Source organism: Myxocyprinus asiaticus, chromosome 40, assembly GCF_019703515.2.
Source record: "Myxocyprinus asiaticus isolate MX2 ecotype Aquarium Trade chromosome 40, UBuf_Myxa_2, whole genome shotgun sequence".
NCBI classification, from domain to species: domain Eukaryota; kingdom Metazoa; phylum Chordata; class Actinopteri; order Cypriniformes; family Catostomidae; genus Myxocyprinus; species Myxocyprinus asiaticus.
Genome location: NC_059383.1, coordinates 17,804,162 through 17,820,083, shown reverse-complemented (window position 1 = coordinate 17,820,083; position 15,922 = coordinate 17,804,162). Strand labels below are relative to the sequence as shown.

The window sequence follows — 15,922 nt, the reverse complement described above, 5'->3', positions numbered from 1 at the left end:
GGAAAAGTGTGAGGGAATGAACAAAGTAGCTGTGAGAGGATGACAGAGGGGCAGGAAAAGGAGGGTGAATGGGGGATTGTACAGTACATTAGCCAGTGCGCTTGCAAACCTGCCCCCCTTATTCATCTTCTTTGTTCCCACAGTTTGTTATGTCATGTGCTTAAGCCCAGCTAGGGCCTGAAAGCCTCTTACACAATGCTTCTCTGGGTTTGTCCAACATGGAATCCTGCTGCATTAAATATGATTACTCATCTTTCCCTCATGCTGTTCCTCTTGTATGACAGACCCCCTCTGGCTTTTTATGTGCAGCAAGGCATTCTGGGAGAGCCGTGCTGTGGTATGACTGCTCTGGGGAATGGGGTAGAGGGGAGATAGGGGGATAATCTGATGGATGCCTTTACTGAATTTATGCATGTTTCTGACACTAGCTTTGGTAATCAGTGCAGGCAGGAAACCCCATGTTCTTTTTCTCTCTCTCTCTCTCTAACCAGTCAATACCAGCCCTGAGCTGTGCATACTGTAAGTGGTCTTAGTTGTGGTGGTTACCCATGTGCCATTTTCACCCAGTTTGACATACCAAGAAAGTCAATATTACATATTTTGCTTTATTTATTTTTATTTTACTGTCAAAACCTAGTGAGCTACCTACTGCCTAGTGAGGCACCTGCCTTCTTAGGCAGCATCCTAACCATTATAGAACCTTTTGAGTGACAAATAGAGTGCAACAGTGCTATTTATCCAGAAACCATGGATAAATAGCAATGTTCGCATGGCACTTAATGTGCGGACCTCCGCTTTTAATTCCGGGAACGCGGAGGAGCATAAACAAGCCAGTTATGCCCTCCGAAAACAGGAATCAGAACAGCAAAACGTCAGTACAGGAGCAAGATTGAAGGATAGTTTAACACCACCAACTCTAGAAGCATGTGGCAGGGAATTAACATCATCACGGACTTTAAAGGGAATAAAAACTCCGCCATGAACACTGCTGCCTCTCTCCCGGATGAGCTAAATACTTTTTATGCTCATTTTGAGGGAAATAACACCGCCCTCGCGGAGAGAGCTCTCGCGGCCGAAGCTACAGAGGTTAGTTCACTCTCCGTCTCTGTAGTGGATGTAACCCGATCCTTCCGACGGGTGAATATCCGCAAAGCCGCGGGCCCAGACGGCATTCCGGGCCGCATCATCAGAGCGGGCGCGAACCAGCTGGCTGGTGTTTTTACGGACATTTTCAACCTTTCCCTCTCTTTGTCTGTAGTCCCCACATGCTTTAAAACATCCACCATTGTGCCTGTTCCAAAGCAATCAAAAATAATTTGCTTAAATGACTGGCGTCCTATTGCTCTGACCCCCATCATCAGCAAATGCTTTGAGAGACTAATCAGAGATTAAATCTGCTCTGGGCTGCCTCTCTCTCTCTAGACCCATTGCAGTTTGCTTACCACAACAACCGCTCCACTGATGATGCCAATGCATCTACAATACACACTGCTCTCTCCCACCAAAAGAACACTTATGTGAGAATGCTGTTTGTAGACTACAGCTCAGCATTCAACACCCTAGTGCCCTCCAAGCTAGATGAGAAACTCCGGGCTCTGGGCTTAAACAGCTCGCTGCGCAGCTGGATCCTGGACTTCCTGTCAAGCAGACACCAGGTGGTTAGAATAGGCAGCAACATCTCCTCATCACTGACCCTCAACACTGGAGCCCCACAGGGCCATGTTCTCAGCCCACTCTTGTATTCCTTGTACACATGACTGTGTGGCAACACATAGCTCCAATGCCATCATTAAGTTTGCTGATGACACGACGGTGGTAGGTCTGATCACTGACAATGATGAAACAGCCTACAGAGAGGAGGTGCACACTCTGACACACTGGTGTCAGGAGCACAACCTCTCCCTCAGTGTCAGTAAGACAAAGGAGCTTGTGGTGGACTTCAGGAGAAGAGCTAGAGAATACAGTCCCATCACCATCAATGGAGCACCAATGGAGAGAGTCAGCAGCTTCAAGTTCCTGGGTGTCCACATCACTGAAGAACTCACATGGTCCATCCACACTGAAGTCGTTGTGAAGAAGGCTCATCAGCGCCTCTTCTTCCTGAGATGGCTGAGGAAGTTTGGAATGAACCGCCATATCCTCACACGGTTCTACACCTGCACTGTAGAGAGCATCCTGACTGGCTGCATCTCCGCCTGGTACGGCAATAGCACCGCCCACAACCGCAAAGCACTGCATAGGGTGCTGCGAACTGCCAGACACATCATTGGAGGTGAGCTTCCCTCCCTCCAGGAAATATATACCAGGCGGTGTGTGAAAAAAGCTCGGAGGATCATCAGAGACTCCAGCCACCCGAGCCATGGGCTGCTCTCACTGCTACCATCAGGCAGGCGGTATCGCAGCATCAGGACCCGCACCAGCCGACTTCATGACAGCTTCTTCCCCCAAGCAATCAGACTTTTGAACTCTTGATCTCCCACGATCAATATACATCAGCACTGCACTTTATTATTATTATTATTATTACTACTCTTACTCTTATATCTCACACCGGACTGTCATAAATTATATTATTATTATATATATTCTCTCTTACAACTATATATACTACTATATATACTTTTTTATATATTTTTTATTTTTATTGAATAATGTATATCTATATTGTGCGTATTGTATACTGTACAGTGTATGTTATTATTTGTATATTGTTGTGTGTAATTATGTGTAAATCAGACGTTTAAATTGTGCTGTGTTAATTTGATGTTATTGTAAACTGGTATATGTCTCACCTGTGTCTCATCACTGTCACAACTGCTGTGTTGATCGGAACTGCACCCAAGAATTTCACACACCATTGCACTTGTGTATATGGCTGTGTGACAATAAAGTGATTTGATTTTTGATTTTCTTTTTTTTTTTTTTTTTTTGAACAGTCTGGTTACGGAAGTAAAAATCCCATTCAATTATTTCCATAGGAGAACTGATTTATAATGATAACATACTGTAAAACCCTTTAAATACAGATCCACCATGAGCTCCAAGGTTGTTAATTGATGGTATATGCTTCTGTTTAAGCCATCAGTCTGTGCTATTTAAACTTTTTTTTTTTAATTTTTAATTTTTATTTTTGAGAATTTTTTATTTTATTTTTTAGAAATAATGTGTACCGTATAGCAGAATTCCTGGTAAAGAACTACACTACCCATGATCCTGAAGAAGAAAGCTCCACCAATCAGAGAATCAAGGCCGACAAAGCACAATAACAAGCTCCGTAGTGACCGCACACTCGCATGTCGTACTGTCAATAATGCAGTGTCGGTCTTCCTACACTCTCAACTAACTATATATTTGCAAATATCTAAATATTTTGCAATAAAATTCAAATATATTGTTTGTATACGTATAGTTAACAACTTTACATCAATAGTTTTAGCCTATGTTTTTTCATCGTTTTTAATTAAATTATGTGGGATTGAACTTCATTCCCTCACGAAAGACGTTAAGTACACAGTCTTGTGCCTTTGTCTTTTTGTCTGATTTTCAAATAATTATTTGCTTCAAATTCAAGTTTCTAATGTTGTGATTCACCTCGAAGCTGGTTGGTTTGGTTCAGAATCCTTTTATGAAGGATTTTATAAAACCCATAATGAAGAAATGAATTTGAAAAATACTTCTAGAACCAAGACAGCTGAAAAAGTGGGTGCTCTATTTGGAATGCTATAAGCAGCTAAACCGCTCAAATCACACTCCACAAAGGGGACTCAACTGAAGCAATTGATTTCAATTTAATGTTAGATTTAATGTTAACATGTTGCTAAGATAACAGTGTGATATTGTAATAAGTGTAAAAATGCATAGCCCACACAAATATTGCGTAAAATAAGAAATTTTTTATTACACTGAACTATTTTTAATCTATGCTTTTCAGTATTGAATGAAATACACATTTATTTATAATTGACATTTCTCTCTCCTTATCCGCCACGTTTTATTTATCTCTTCACTGAGCTCATCGCAATGCATTCTATGCAACTCACTATGTTTTGGAGCAGTTGTGTTTTTATTGAAAGGTGTTTTGCAAGTTTCCCTTTTACTGCGACAGTTTGTTAACATATTTGTGGCATAAAGTCTGTAATGGGTTGTGTGCCTCTGCATGACTCCTTTCTTCTTATCCACTCTTACATCCACCACTCTCTGCCTCTCTATAGGACATTTTTTCCAGTAGACTTGGGGAAACATGACATGTCGCTGACCTTTCCTTTACCTTAAGCACTATCAGGGGTGGAAAGAGTGCTGAAAAATCATACTCAAGTAAAAGTACTGTTACTTCCCAAAACATTTTTTGTGTGAGTAGAGTAAAAGTACCTGTCCTAAAAACTACTCAGGTAAGAGTAAATGAGTAGCTCATTTAAAAGTACTCATGAGCAGTGAGTACTGAGTTGCGAAAGCTATGCCCCATTATAATAAACACTGTATGCTGCAATTTCAAAATGTAGCATAAATATCATAATTTACATTCCCTTTTATGGCTGTTTACCAAAAATAATAAAAATATAGGTATTTTATTGGTATTTTTGACTGCCAACTTTTCAAATACATCACTTATCTATGATAAACACTACAAGAATCTGATTCTCCCCCCAAAAAATAAAAGGGCAACATGATTACAGAAATAAAAAGATGAAAAAGTTATTTTCAATACACTGATCACCATTTTAAATCATAATGTATGAAACAATTACATTAAAATCAATTTGTGTGTAGGGTCTAAAATGCCCTTAATACCGACAAAGTGAGTTATTGTTGCGCATAAAACATGTTCAGAACAATGTAAGGAATGCAAAAAATGCTAAAAGAGCAAGGTCACTTGGCGTGTCATGTCCCGCACAATAGAGGAGGTAGAACAGGGGTGGGAAAAGTTGTTTGGTACAGGGGCCACATCGGGCTTTAAAGGAATATTTCACCCAAAAATGAAAATTCTCTCATCATTTACTCACCCTCATGCCATCCTGAATGTGTATGACTTTCTCTTATCTGCTGAACACAAACAAAGTTTTTTAGAAAAATATCTCAGCTCTTTTGGTCCATACAATGCAAGTGAATGGGTACCAAAATGTTGAAGCTCCAAAAAGCACATAAAGGCATCATAAAAGTAATCCATGTGACCCCATAAATTCTTCTCTCTGCCCAGTAGGTAGCGATATGCATGAAGAATGTGAATCACCAAAAACACAAAAAGAAGAATGTGAAATTGAAAGTTAAAATTGAGATTGACTGAGCAGGGAGGAGAATTTATAGTAAAAATTGACTTAAATATTGATCACCCACACCTGTCATATCACTTCTGAAGTCAGGTATTTAACCACTGGAGTCATATGGATTACTTTTATGATGCCTCTATTTGCTTTTTGGTGCATCAAAATTTTGGCACCCATTCACTTGCATTGTGAGGACCTACAGAGCTGAAATATTCTTCTAAAAATCTTAATTTGTGTTCTGATGAAGAAAGAAAGTCATACACATCTGGGATGGCATGAGGGTGAGTAAATGATGAGAGAATTTTCAATTTTTGGTGAACTATCCGGGGGGCCACATTGTACTCCTTTTGAGATACAATGTTCCGCATTGATTTAGATCTTGTATCTTTTAAGCCCAGAAATTGTTCACAATAATGTATAATGCACAATTTTCTGAAGTGTATTTGTGACTGGTGGGACTATTCCGCCTGCAGTATTGCTCTACATAGTTAGATACTTTTTTATCAGGCATTAGAAAAAATTTGACAAAGGCTAAGCATAATTATAAATTATTTTATCATTTCTACTTTCCTGGTAATTTATTATACAAATGAACAAACTCTCTACATCAGGGGTCGGTATTATTAAAAAACTAACAATATTATTAAAAATGTCTTTGTTTTATTTATGAAATAAATACTTTTAAAGCTACTCAATTTATTCAGCCAAAAGTAGTGAGTGGTTTTCTCATTTTTTGTTATTTGATTAATAGCCTTTTTATGGAACACACATGCATGTAAAGCGCAGCGCACAAACATAATGCCCGTTTCACATTGTAAGCTTGAGCGAGACGTGAGCATAGCGTCAGCTTAACTACAGCGTAACTGCAGCTGCAGACTCGGCTGGTTTCACACTGGAGCGTTTTTATTGCGTCACATCTGCGGATCTCTACAGAAGTCTTCTCATTTAACAACGGTTACCAGTATATTTTAATATGATTATTCAAGTGTTTTATTGACTATTAATGTTTGTATTTTATTGTATTATCAATTTAAGAGGTGAAACTCGTGATACTGCTGATTCAAGTTCAATATAAGACTTCATTATTTTTACATTATGAATCTCGTCAACGAAATCAATGATGAAAACGTTTGTTGACAAAGTTTTTTATTTTGTCAATGATAACGAAGACAAGACGAAAAAGGCGCATCATGAAAATTATTACATGATTTTATTAAAACATACTGTTGACGAAAATATGACGATAAAAATTATACTGCAGTATATTAACAGTGCAAGATATAAACAGAAGAAGAAACATCTTGAGAATCTGTAAATAGAAGAAGATATTACATATGGATTCATTTAAACCATTAATCCAGTGTGTTGGGCATTTCTCTGCTTGAGCTGCGAGTTGAACGCGCAAACACCGGGAAAATGAAACGCATTAAAACGTTCACTGAAAAGAACGGACTCAAAAGAATTATGCATTCGCAAATTGGGCATTGCTAGTTTTTTTAAACAGCCAACAGAAATATGGGACACTCTTCATGATTGATGAAATATTCTGAGAGTAAATATTTCTCAGGTCAGTTGGAGCACTCATGGTATGCACAGTGCATACGGCCGAACAGCTACAGGCGCCACTGACACGGGTAATGTTCGATTCATAAAAGCATGACAACCCGACCAGACAACATACTGTATCCAATTCCAAGCATTATAGCAGGTAAACAACTTTGCCAAACAGATAACAGATAAACATCCATCCAGACTGCAGCGATGCCATCCTGAACTGTGTGATTGGGACTGACTGAACTAAACAGCGTCCTCATCCAGAACACGTGACAGTTGGTACATCTTTCCTGTGTTTACGGACATGACGTCATGACGCAAAGAGGAACGGCATAAGTCAGCGATTTTGCGCCAAATCCGACAGCTCAAAATACAAATTATTTTTATAGGCTTACCGTAGTGAATCGGGGTAAGATAAGCACATTGTTTTGAACACTGATTGTTTATGTACTTAATACTTGGAAATTTGTTCATTTTTAACCCAAAAAATCATACATAGTGCAGCGTTAATTACAGTTTCGTGAGTATTTGTAATTCGTTACTTTACACCCCTGAGCAGTATACACAGTAAGCATTTATCAACACAATCTTTTGCAATGTATGCTTTTATGAAGTAACAAAATAGGTTTTAAACAACTCCCGTTGTTTGAAAAAAGGCATCTGTCTGACTTGATGCAAGTTCCACATGCATCCACAGGTGCACAAAAAGCACTTTCTAGTTTTCCAGTTTATAGCTACCATTCCATGTAGATATATTACCATGTGATCCCCCTCCTCATGTAAGTTGGATTTCTAAATAAATGAAATCAGTACTTGTGATTATTCTCAATGGCCCACTCCCAATAACCATTTATTGGAGGTTATAAAAGGAAATACTCAATCTAGTAACTTAGAAATCACTTTATTTTCTGTATTGAGGTGCAGCTCTGTTACGCAACAGATAAGTTGTCAGTGTGAAAGCAGGATGTGTGAAACAGGCCTTTCTTTTGCTTTCTTATTCAGAACTATGGACTAGAGACAGAGAACCTAAAGACGCTCACCCATAAGCTGAACGCATCAGCCAAGAACCTGCAGAACTTCATAACGGGTCGGCGGAGGGGAGGTCACTATGATGGCAGAGCCACACGAAAACTTCCTAATGACTTCCTGACCTCTGTAGTGGACCTCATTGCTGCTGCCAAGAGCCTGCTGGCATGGTTGGATAGGTGAGTCCTGCAAAGAGTAACAAACATATATGCATACAGTGCAGACACATTGCAAATCATTGAACAAAGTTGCTGCATATTTAAAGGTTGTGGAGAAGGAACGATATTTCAAAGTTTTGTCATGTTTTACCTCATGATACTTTATTAATAGTCTCACAACTATAATCCAAATTTTTAGTTGTCACAAAGTTTTGTGGAAATAAAAATGAGATTACTTAAAGAGACTACAATACTCAGAGCAAGTGAGAAGGTAATTATATCTATTTGTCCAAAATATAAACTCAGAACAAGCTAAGAATATAAAGCTTGTGTCAAGAGTACAACTTGTATGTGGTTTTGTACTATGATAAACACACTGAATGTAAGGAACTCTATTCCTTAATATACTTTTTAACCTATATGATACGCCTATATGCTCTATGCCAGTGTTTTCCAACCCTTTTTTGCCACAAGTATCCCCACAGCATCATCAGTAAGGCTCAAGTACCCCTTCATCAACACAAAACCAAAGATGTGTACCAAAGGCTAAATATCATTTACTGTATATATAAATATATAATAAAAATTTCATTTATACATAAATATCCAAAAAACAGGCCAAATGATCAGTAAAATGCACAATTAGAACAGACTAATGCTGTTAATTGTACAGGGCAGGGAATCTTCTAACTTGATACATTGGAAAATATTAATTTTACCAATTTTATTTAATCAATAGTTTTTCATCATTTTGGTAGACACTATATTAACATGTAAATCAATAAACATATATTTATATTGTTAGGCCTGCATGTCAATTGTTTCCATGCACAATTTGTACTCTTTAAGCTAATATGTAGAACAAATGCTAAAATGGTACTGTCTTTTTAAGAAAACCTGAAATTCCCTCTGATCTGCATTGGTGGCAGTTCCACATTTTGTTTTGGTTGAACGTATATTAACTCGAGTCGTGCGGCTTCTTTATTACAATTAAATGTTTCTCTTTGTTGTTCTTTATCAAAAACTGACTATAAAAAACAGAAAGAATATTAAGAGACATTATCAGTGACAAATGGATTGTGTGGATCTCATCTTTGAACACATTAGATGGACGAGTCAAACCAAACTGCTTAACTTAAACTTTTAAAAGATCAATCACGATTATTCAAAAATCTATATATTTACCCAGCTCTAATCGCTGTTAATTCATCTATTTTGTTTTACAAGTTCAACACATCAAAATCCAATTCTATTTACATACCCCCTGGAACCTGCTCACACACCCCCTGGGGTGCCTGTTCCCTCGGATGGGAATCACTGCTCTTTGCTATGTCTGCGTCTCCATAAAGAAGCAGAAAGTTCACAATATTTGCGCAAAGCACCAATGTTCAATGAAGATCGCAGTACTTCAGAGTTTTGAATCACAATACATTATACATGAAGAATTACAATATTATAGTATCGTGACACAGATATCAATACAATATTGTGTTGCCAGGTCCCTGCTGGTTTCCACCCCTAATATTTACTACCACACATTTATTTACAATGAAGCACAGGTCAATCAAAGCAGCCTCAGTAATCCCACTCCTTTATGTGTAAGGTCACATGACCTCTCATGTTGAAAAGGCTCCATTGTGTAAAACTCATCAGTAAAGTCACACGAGAGGCCACAGATGACAGGATCATGCTGATTCCCTTATGTAACACCAATGAGCAATCAGCTGACAAACAAAAGATGAGTAAAGAGCTTATGTAAGTCTCTTCTGTTTCCGAGGAGTTGGCCCTGAAAGCGTCCAGCATGCCTACTTAACATTTATCTCTTAAGTGTGTTCCTCCATCTGCTGAAGTTTGTGCTTGGCCACACCTCCTCGTTAGTGCAGTACGCTAAATCTCCTGCCTAACTGCACACAGTCATAATTCCAGCAAGCAATTAATCTTCTGCACTGTATCCATAGATTATTCCTGGCCAGTGGCTGTCCTTCATGGAATCTCCCTAGACAGGATGACAGCAGGAGTGTGGTTGGCCAACATTTGTTAAAGTCTCATTATAAAGTGTAAGATAGGGAGCCTGCAGTAAAGCAAAGGATATATTTGCCCTCAGTTCACTCATTATAATAAACGATGCTTTTATGCCTTCTTGAGTAGAGATTAAAGGATTTCTGTGTAAGAAATATATAATATATATTCTATATATGTATTTATCAGCCTGGTCTCATGAAATTTACATGAGCATTGCAACATTTTTGCAAAACTGAAATTGCGTGCTTCATTACACGTTTGGTTGCAGTTTTCAAGTGAAATGTCCTGCGGGGGGCGCCAAAACTGAGAGAAATGAGGTTGTAATCAGACAAGGTTTTTACGGTGAATTTAAGGTTTTAATGAGGTTTTAGTAAGTAAAACGTACCCCCCCCCAACCTATAACTTTACTCTAAACCTAACCAATAGTGTCCGAAAAAATAAATGAGAGTTTAACAAAACAGACATCCTTAACCAATAGCTAACCCTAACAGACAGTGTTTTAAAATGCAAATTCTAAAAACAAAAATACAAAAAAACACATATTAACTGAATCATCCACATCATATGTGTCGCTTCAATGCCACTTTTACTTTTGTGCATCTTTGGATGGTTGTCAAGTTAAAGGTCCAACATTCTATGAGGTGAGCTACCAAGCAAGCTAATGACACAGGAATATGTGTGTATATGTAGGTGGGTCTGTAATATAAGTTATAAAATGTACGTTTTTCAAATCATGCATTAAAGTAAAAGTGTTTTGATATCATAACATAGCGGGGGGTGAGTAATAGAGTGAAAAATAAGTTTTTATAAAATTAAAACCAGCAGTTGTACTCATGATTTGTGTGACAATGATTAAACCACACAGTTGTTGTAGCACCTCTAGTGTTCATTTCTACAGGAAACTGCAGAGAAACGTAGAAAGTGGCATGCAGTGGCGAATTCTCAGGGCCAGCAAAGCCTTCTCTGCTGGCCTAACATGTCTAATAAATAAATATTTTTTCATCCTTTCTTTGTCATTCACCTTTTTGCCTATTTATTTTAAATCGCTTTCCACTCCTAATTCATCTAAAAACGAATAGCAAATATGAATAATTTATCCAATCAGAATTTATTTCTTGATGCTTACAAGCGAAGCGTGACGACTGGTTCGCTGATACAGCGCGTGAGTCTGAGTTCCACCCCGTTAAGCCTTCATAATTTCTACAGAATCTCTCAACAGTGCAGTGAATAGGCAGATTGTCAGATTCATCAGCCAATCCGATTGATTTATTTGTTTTTGCTGGGTGTAGTCTTTAGGATATGTCCCAGTCGAGGCCTTCTAGCTGGCCTTGAGTGACACAATCACGCTTTAAGTGATGTACGTAATTTGAAAGCAAAGAGTGCGAGATGCTGACGAGTCAGCTGTCACTGCCATATCACCATTGAGAAAGAAATCTTTATGGATTTAAAAACCTGAGATGTAAATAGGAAAGGAGGACTGATTTTCACTTCAAGTAAATTGGTACATGCTTTTTGCATTGTTATAGCAACATCAGGAGTTTTCTAAGTGTAAATTATGATGGCCGGAGCATTCAGTGTCAGTTTAAGTTTTGAAAAGTAACCGTGTACCCTGATGAAACAAAATTATTGCAAGCAACATTTGGATCGCAAATATTATTAGATAACTTTTTCCTGGTATTAGACCTTCTTGGTTTTGGCTTTTGTGCATGGACGTGTTTTAAAAATGTCAGTTGCTATTATTATTAGGCTGTGATGTAATGTATGATGTCCATAGGCATAGGGTGTCCTATTCATTCTGAAACATTGTTTTCTTAATGGCATGAATCGCACTGAAGGCCAAACCTTAAAATGCATGGGCCGCCACTGTGGGGCATTCCACGGCATGTACAAATCAGTTTGCAAAAATGTATATAGAGTAACATTCATTCTATGAGACAAGGTTGGTATTTATAAAGTCTGCATAAATACAGTGCTTCAGCATGTTCCAAGAGGCACTTGGAAAGATTTAGATTTAACTTTGTTAAACCTATAAATAGGGCTTGGTTAAAATAGTGATTGTTCGATTAATCGCAACCTTCATTTGAACAATCCCAATACTGACTTTTAAAATCCCATGATCAATCTTGTATTTTAACTTTAGTTAGTTTGGACCCTGTTGATTATTTTTATAATTATTATTTTGTAAAGTACCAAGTTAGAAGATTTCCTGTATAATTTAAAACATTAGCTGGGAGAGAATTTATTTTATACATTATAACTGAAATATACCCAAATGAATCACAATCAAATGAAATTGTATCGAAATTGGAAATGAATAGAAACAGAAAATCTGTATCGATACCCAGCCCTACATATAAAACAGACCTTTTAATTTAAAAATAGTAGGGCTATCAATAGGTTATTCGATTTTAAAATGATTGATAGAATATTTGGTAATAATCTTTAGTAATGTCATGACTTTTTTGTGTTTAACAAATTAACATATATATTTTCTTTTAAAGGCATAAAAACAAAAAACTATTTGTTTAAATTTTGTCAATTTACAATAGTGTACTTTATTCGGAAGTCTTTATTCGATTATGAGAATGAAAATGATAAATGATATCCATCATAATATGAGTTACTTGCCTTGCTACGGGGGCTGTGGGGGTTCATTTGCCAAAAGAGGTTGTTAAAAAACACTGATTTCTTATGAACACATTTATAATAGAGCAGCATGGTACAGTATGCAGCAGCTGAACTAAATTACAGACAATGGATTCTCATGATAATAAAGAGATACAGTGATCTGTGCATGCTGTATGATGGTGCACGTGAGCAGAGCCTCAGTAAATTAGTTCATCCAACCAAAAAATCCACATTTGCATTCAGCTCTGATTATCTCTATCTGCTTTTTTTACTCTCCTTCTCCCTCCCTTTGCACATCCTTCTTGGGTCACCTCCTTCTTTCTCTCATACCTAACCATGAATGCCCCCCTTTTCCTGAATTAGACTCGGTTCACCTGCAGCAGAGGGGTAAGACATAAAAGGTGGTTGTGATTAGAGGTGATCTAATGGTTAATGGCAGGTGTTACTTCTTTATCAGGTCTCCGTTCGCTGCCGTAGCAGACTACTCAATGACCAGGAATAATGTGATACAGCTGTGTCTTGAGTTAACCACAATAGTTCAGCAGGTATGAACTCAAACACTAAAGCTTTTACATACTACACTCAGCTTTTTAATCAAGCAATCTCACACTTGCAGTCGTGCTGTTGTACTGAATGAAAACTGAACTGAATGTCCAGATGTGGGTAGCACTTTATAATGAATTTTATTCATAACATAAGCAAACATTATTGCATTATAAGGGAATATTTAGTAACATACATTTTAGACACAACATAGCCTGTTATTTTGACTATTTTTGCTCTGCAAATGAGAATAGTTCCAAATGAAGCCAAATCAGGATCAACCATTGAGTGTCACCGTGCAACACGCAGACTGACATCATGTCTGAAATGCCGTGATCACAGACAAGCAGCGCGATACAAACAGTGAAACGGTCCAGTGCTTTTATTCTAAATAAATCTCAGCACTCTTGGAACACAATTTAGAGGACTTGTTGGGACTAAATGTTGGATAAATCACATTTCTAACATATTAGATGCAATGTTCCAATGTTCTCTTTGACTTATTCTACATTCTACAGTATGTTGTACCCACACTGATGTCCCTGAAATATTTTTTTCGAGGATGTTCTTGGAAAGCAGGGTAATGTTTCTAGGCCAGAAGGTTCTCTAGAAGGAGGCCATGGATGTTTTTCTCCTTCTCAATTTTTTGTCCTGGATTGAAATAGTGCTGCTCTGGCATGGGCCATCGGGGCTGAGGACAGACTGTCTTGGTGGAAGAATAGTGTTGGAAACCAATGTTTCAGAACATTTGAAACAAAGAATTAGAAAGGCCTGTATAATTAGGTCTTCATGATACTTGCTTTGTTTCAATTTGTGAAAATGCCAAAGCTTGCTAATTTCATACTGCATCTAGGTAAGAATGACAATTTACAACCCAGGCCTTTTAAGTCATAAATACTGAATTTATTTTTTTTTTTTTTGTAGTGCAAGCTCTGGTCATCTATTGTAGTGTATACTCATTGGGTGAGGGTGGTGTGGCCACATTCCTAGAACTTGTGGATTTAAGCAATGGTTAATAATAGTTCTAATAGTTATGTTTAAAGTTAAACTCTCTTAATTAAACAGTACTGTATTTGCTCAAGTTTTATTGACTCTATACTTTGAGTCAGGCTGTGATGTGTAGGTTGTGTAGCATTGAGGGAGATTCCCAATATGTTTCATATTAATCATAGATGTGGCCGGTCAAGCTCCCCAAGCTCTCTCACCCACAGGCTGTAAATCAGACTACAGTTAAGCAGAGTGATGGAGAGAGGAAATGAGCAGATGAAAGGAGGAAGAAGAATAGCATTGCAGCAGGTTAAGTGTGGGAGGATGACTCATCTCCTCCTCAGCTGTTTCAAATAGGTTCAACACTCTGCCAGCAAACAAATCTGCTTTTCACATATCCTACAAGCAAAGCTCATCTTCCCATCTGAGATATGATGAAAACTTGTTTACCCATTAGAGCAGAAAAGATTTAATGTGCTCATATCTTGTATCTGGGCCTACTTTATAATAACTTACATTATTATGTCATTAACAAACATTATATAATGCTTCAGATGATCTTCAGAGCAAATCAGTAGTTCAGGTACTTTCACATTTGAATTTATGTGAATATAAGTGAATCAACGTTTCATTGCATTGGAATGCACATAAGCTTCAAAAGCTAGACAAAAGTTAGTTCTGGTCCTCTAATCTGATTGGAAAAACAGGGTTCCAAGAGTGCTGATATTTAGTATAACAGCATGGTAATGTTGCTCTGCAACACACAACGATTGATCCTTATTTAGGTTCTTTTTTACTTTTCTGTTGGCAGAGCAAGAATAAACAAAACAACTGGCCATATTGTGTCTAAAATGTAATATATTTTATAAATGTAATATATAAGAAAATTAATTTCTTCCTTGCCCAGAGGAAATATTTATTGCTCAGAGGTCGCTTTTCCTTAGCTCAGGAGACTTGGTGGTGTCAGAGCAGGGAATTAAACTTGGGTCTCTGGCGCAAGAGTCTTAATTTCTACCACTGAGCCACAGAAGGGAAATGAACCCAATAGTCAGACGCGCTCTTAAAAGAACTCAGAAGAGTTTAGTAACAAAAATAGAAAAAGAGTTCAAAAGCAATTTCTTACTGACAATCACAAAAAACAGAAAAATCTTTAGTCCAGAAAAGGATCTGAAAGGAAGAAAAATAATCTCCAAAAAACTCAGGAAAAAAGACATCAAAAAACAGCAAAAAATAAACACGGGGAAAGAACAAACCAAAAGGCTTACAAAGTTTAGTACTTGGAACTAGAGAATACTTACGGCAGTAACTGGCTAGGAACATCAGTAACCAAGCAAAGAAACAAAGGAAGTGAACAACTTAATTACACAGTCCAGAACGAGGCACAGTTGAAAACAATAACACATGATAAAATGGCGGGAAACTGAAATGAAATACAATGGAGGGCCTCTAGTGGCCAAAATAAAACATTAAAGCAGAAAACTCTGACAGGACCCCTCCCTCTAGGAACGGCTCCTGACGTTCCCTTCTGGACGACTGGACTTGCGAGCATGAAATTCTTGAATTAATTTGGGGTCCAAGATGTCCTTGGCAGGAACCCAGGAGCGCTCCTCAGGGCCATATCCTTCCCAGTCCACAAGATACTGCGGGGACCCACGTACTCGACGGGCATCCAGTATTCTGTGGACTGTGTAGGCTGGCTGGCCACCAATGATACGAGGAGGGGGAGGTTTACCTATCGCAAGA

At 37.9% G+C, this 15,922-nt stretch overlaps 1 protein-coding gene across 2 annotated transcripts in view; it reads left to right on the top strand.

Annotated features, from left to right (window-relative positions):
- The window catches only part of LOC127431314 (connector enhancer of kinase suppressor of ras 2-like), a 68,334-nt gene that overhangs the window by 15,832 nt on the left and 36,580 nt on the right, over positions 1 to 15,922 (top strand). The window contains exons 3-4 of one of the 2 annotated variants that reach the window (XM_051681706.1): positions 7,818 to 8,020; positions 13,089 to 13,194. In XM_051681706.1, coding sequence (XP_051537666.1) covers positions 7,818 to 8,020; positions 13,089 to 13,194 — 309 coding nt within the window. The remainder of the gene's footprint in view (positions 1 to 7,817; positions 8,021 to 13,088; positions 13,195 to 15,922) is intronic. The other variant, XM_051681707.1, reaches the window with a different exon arrangement.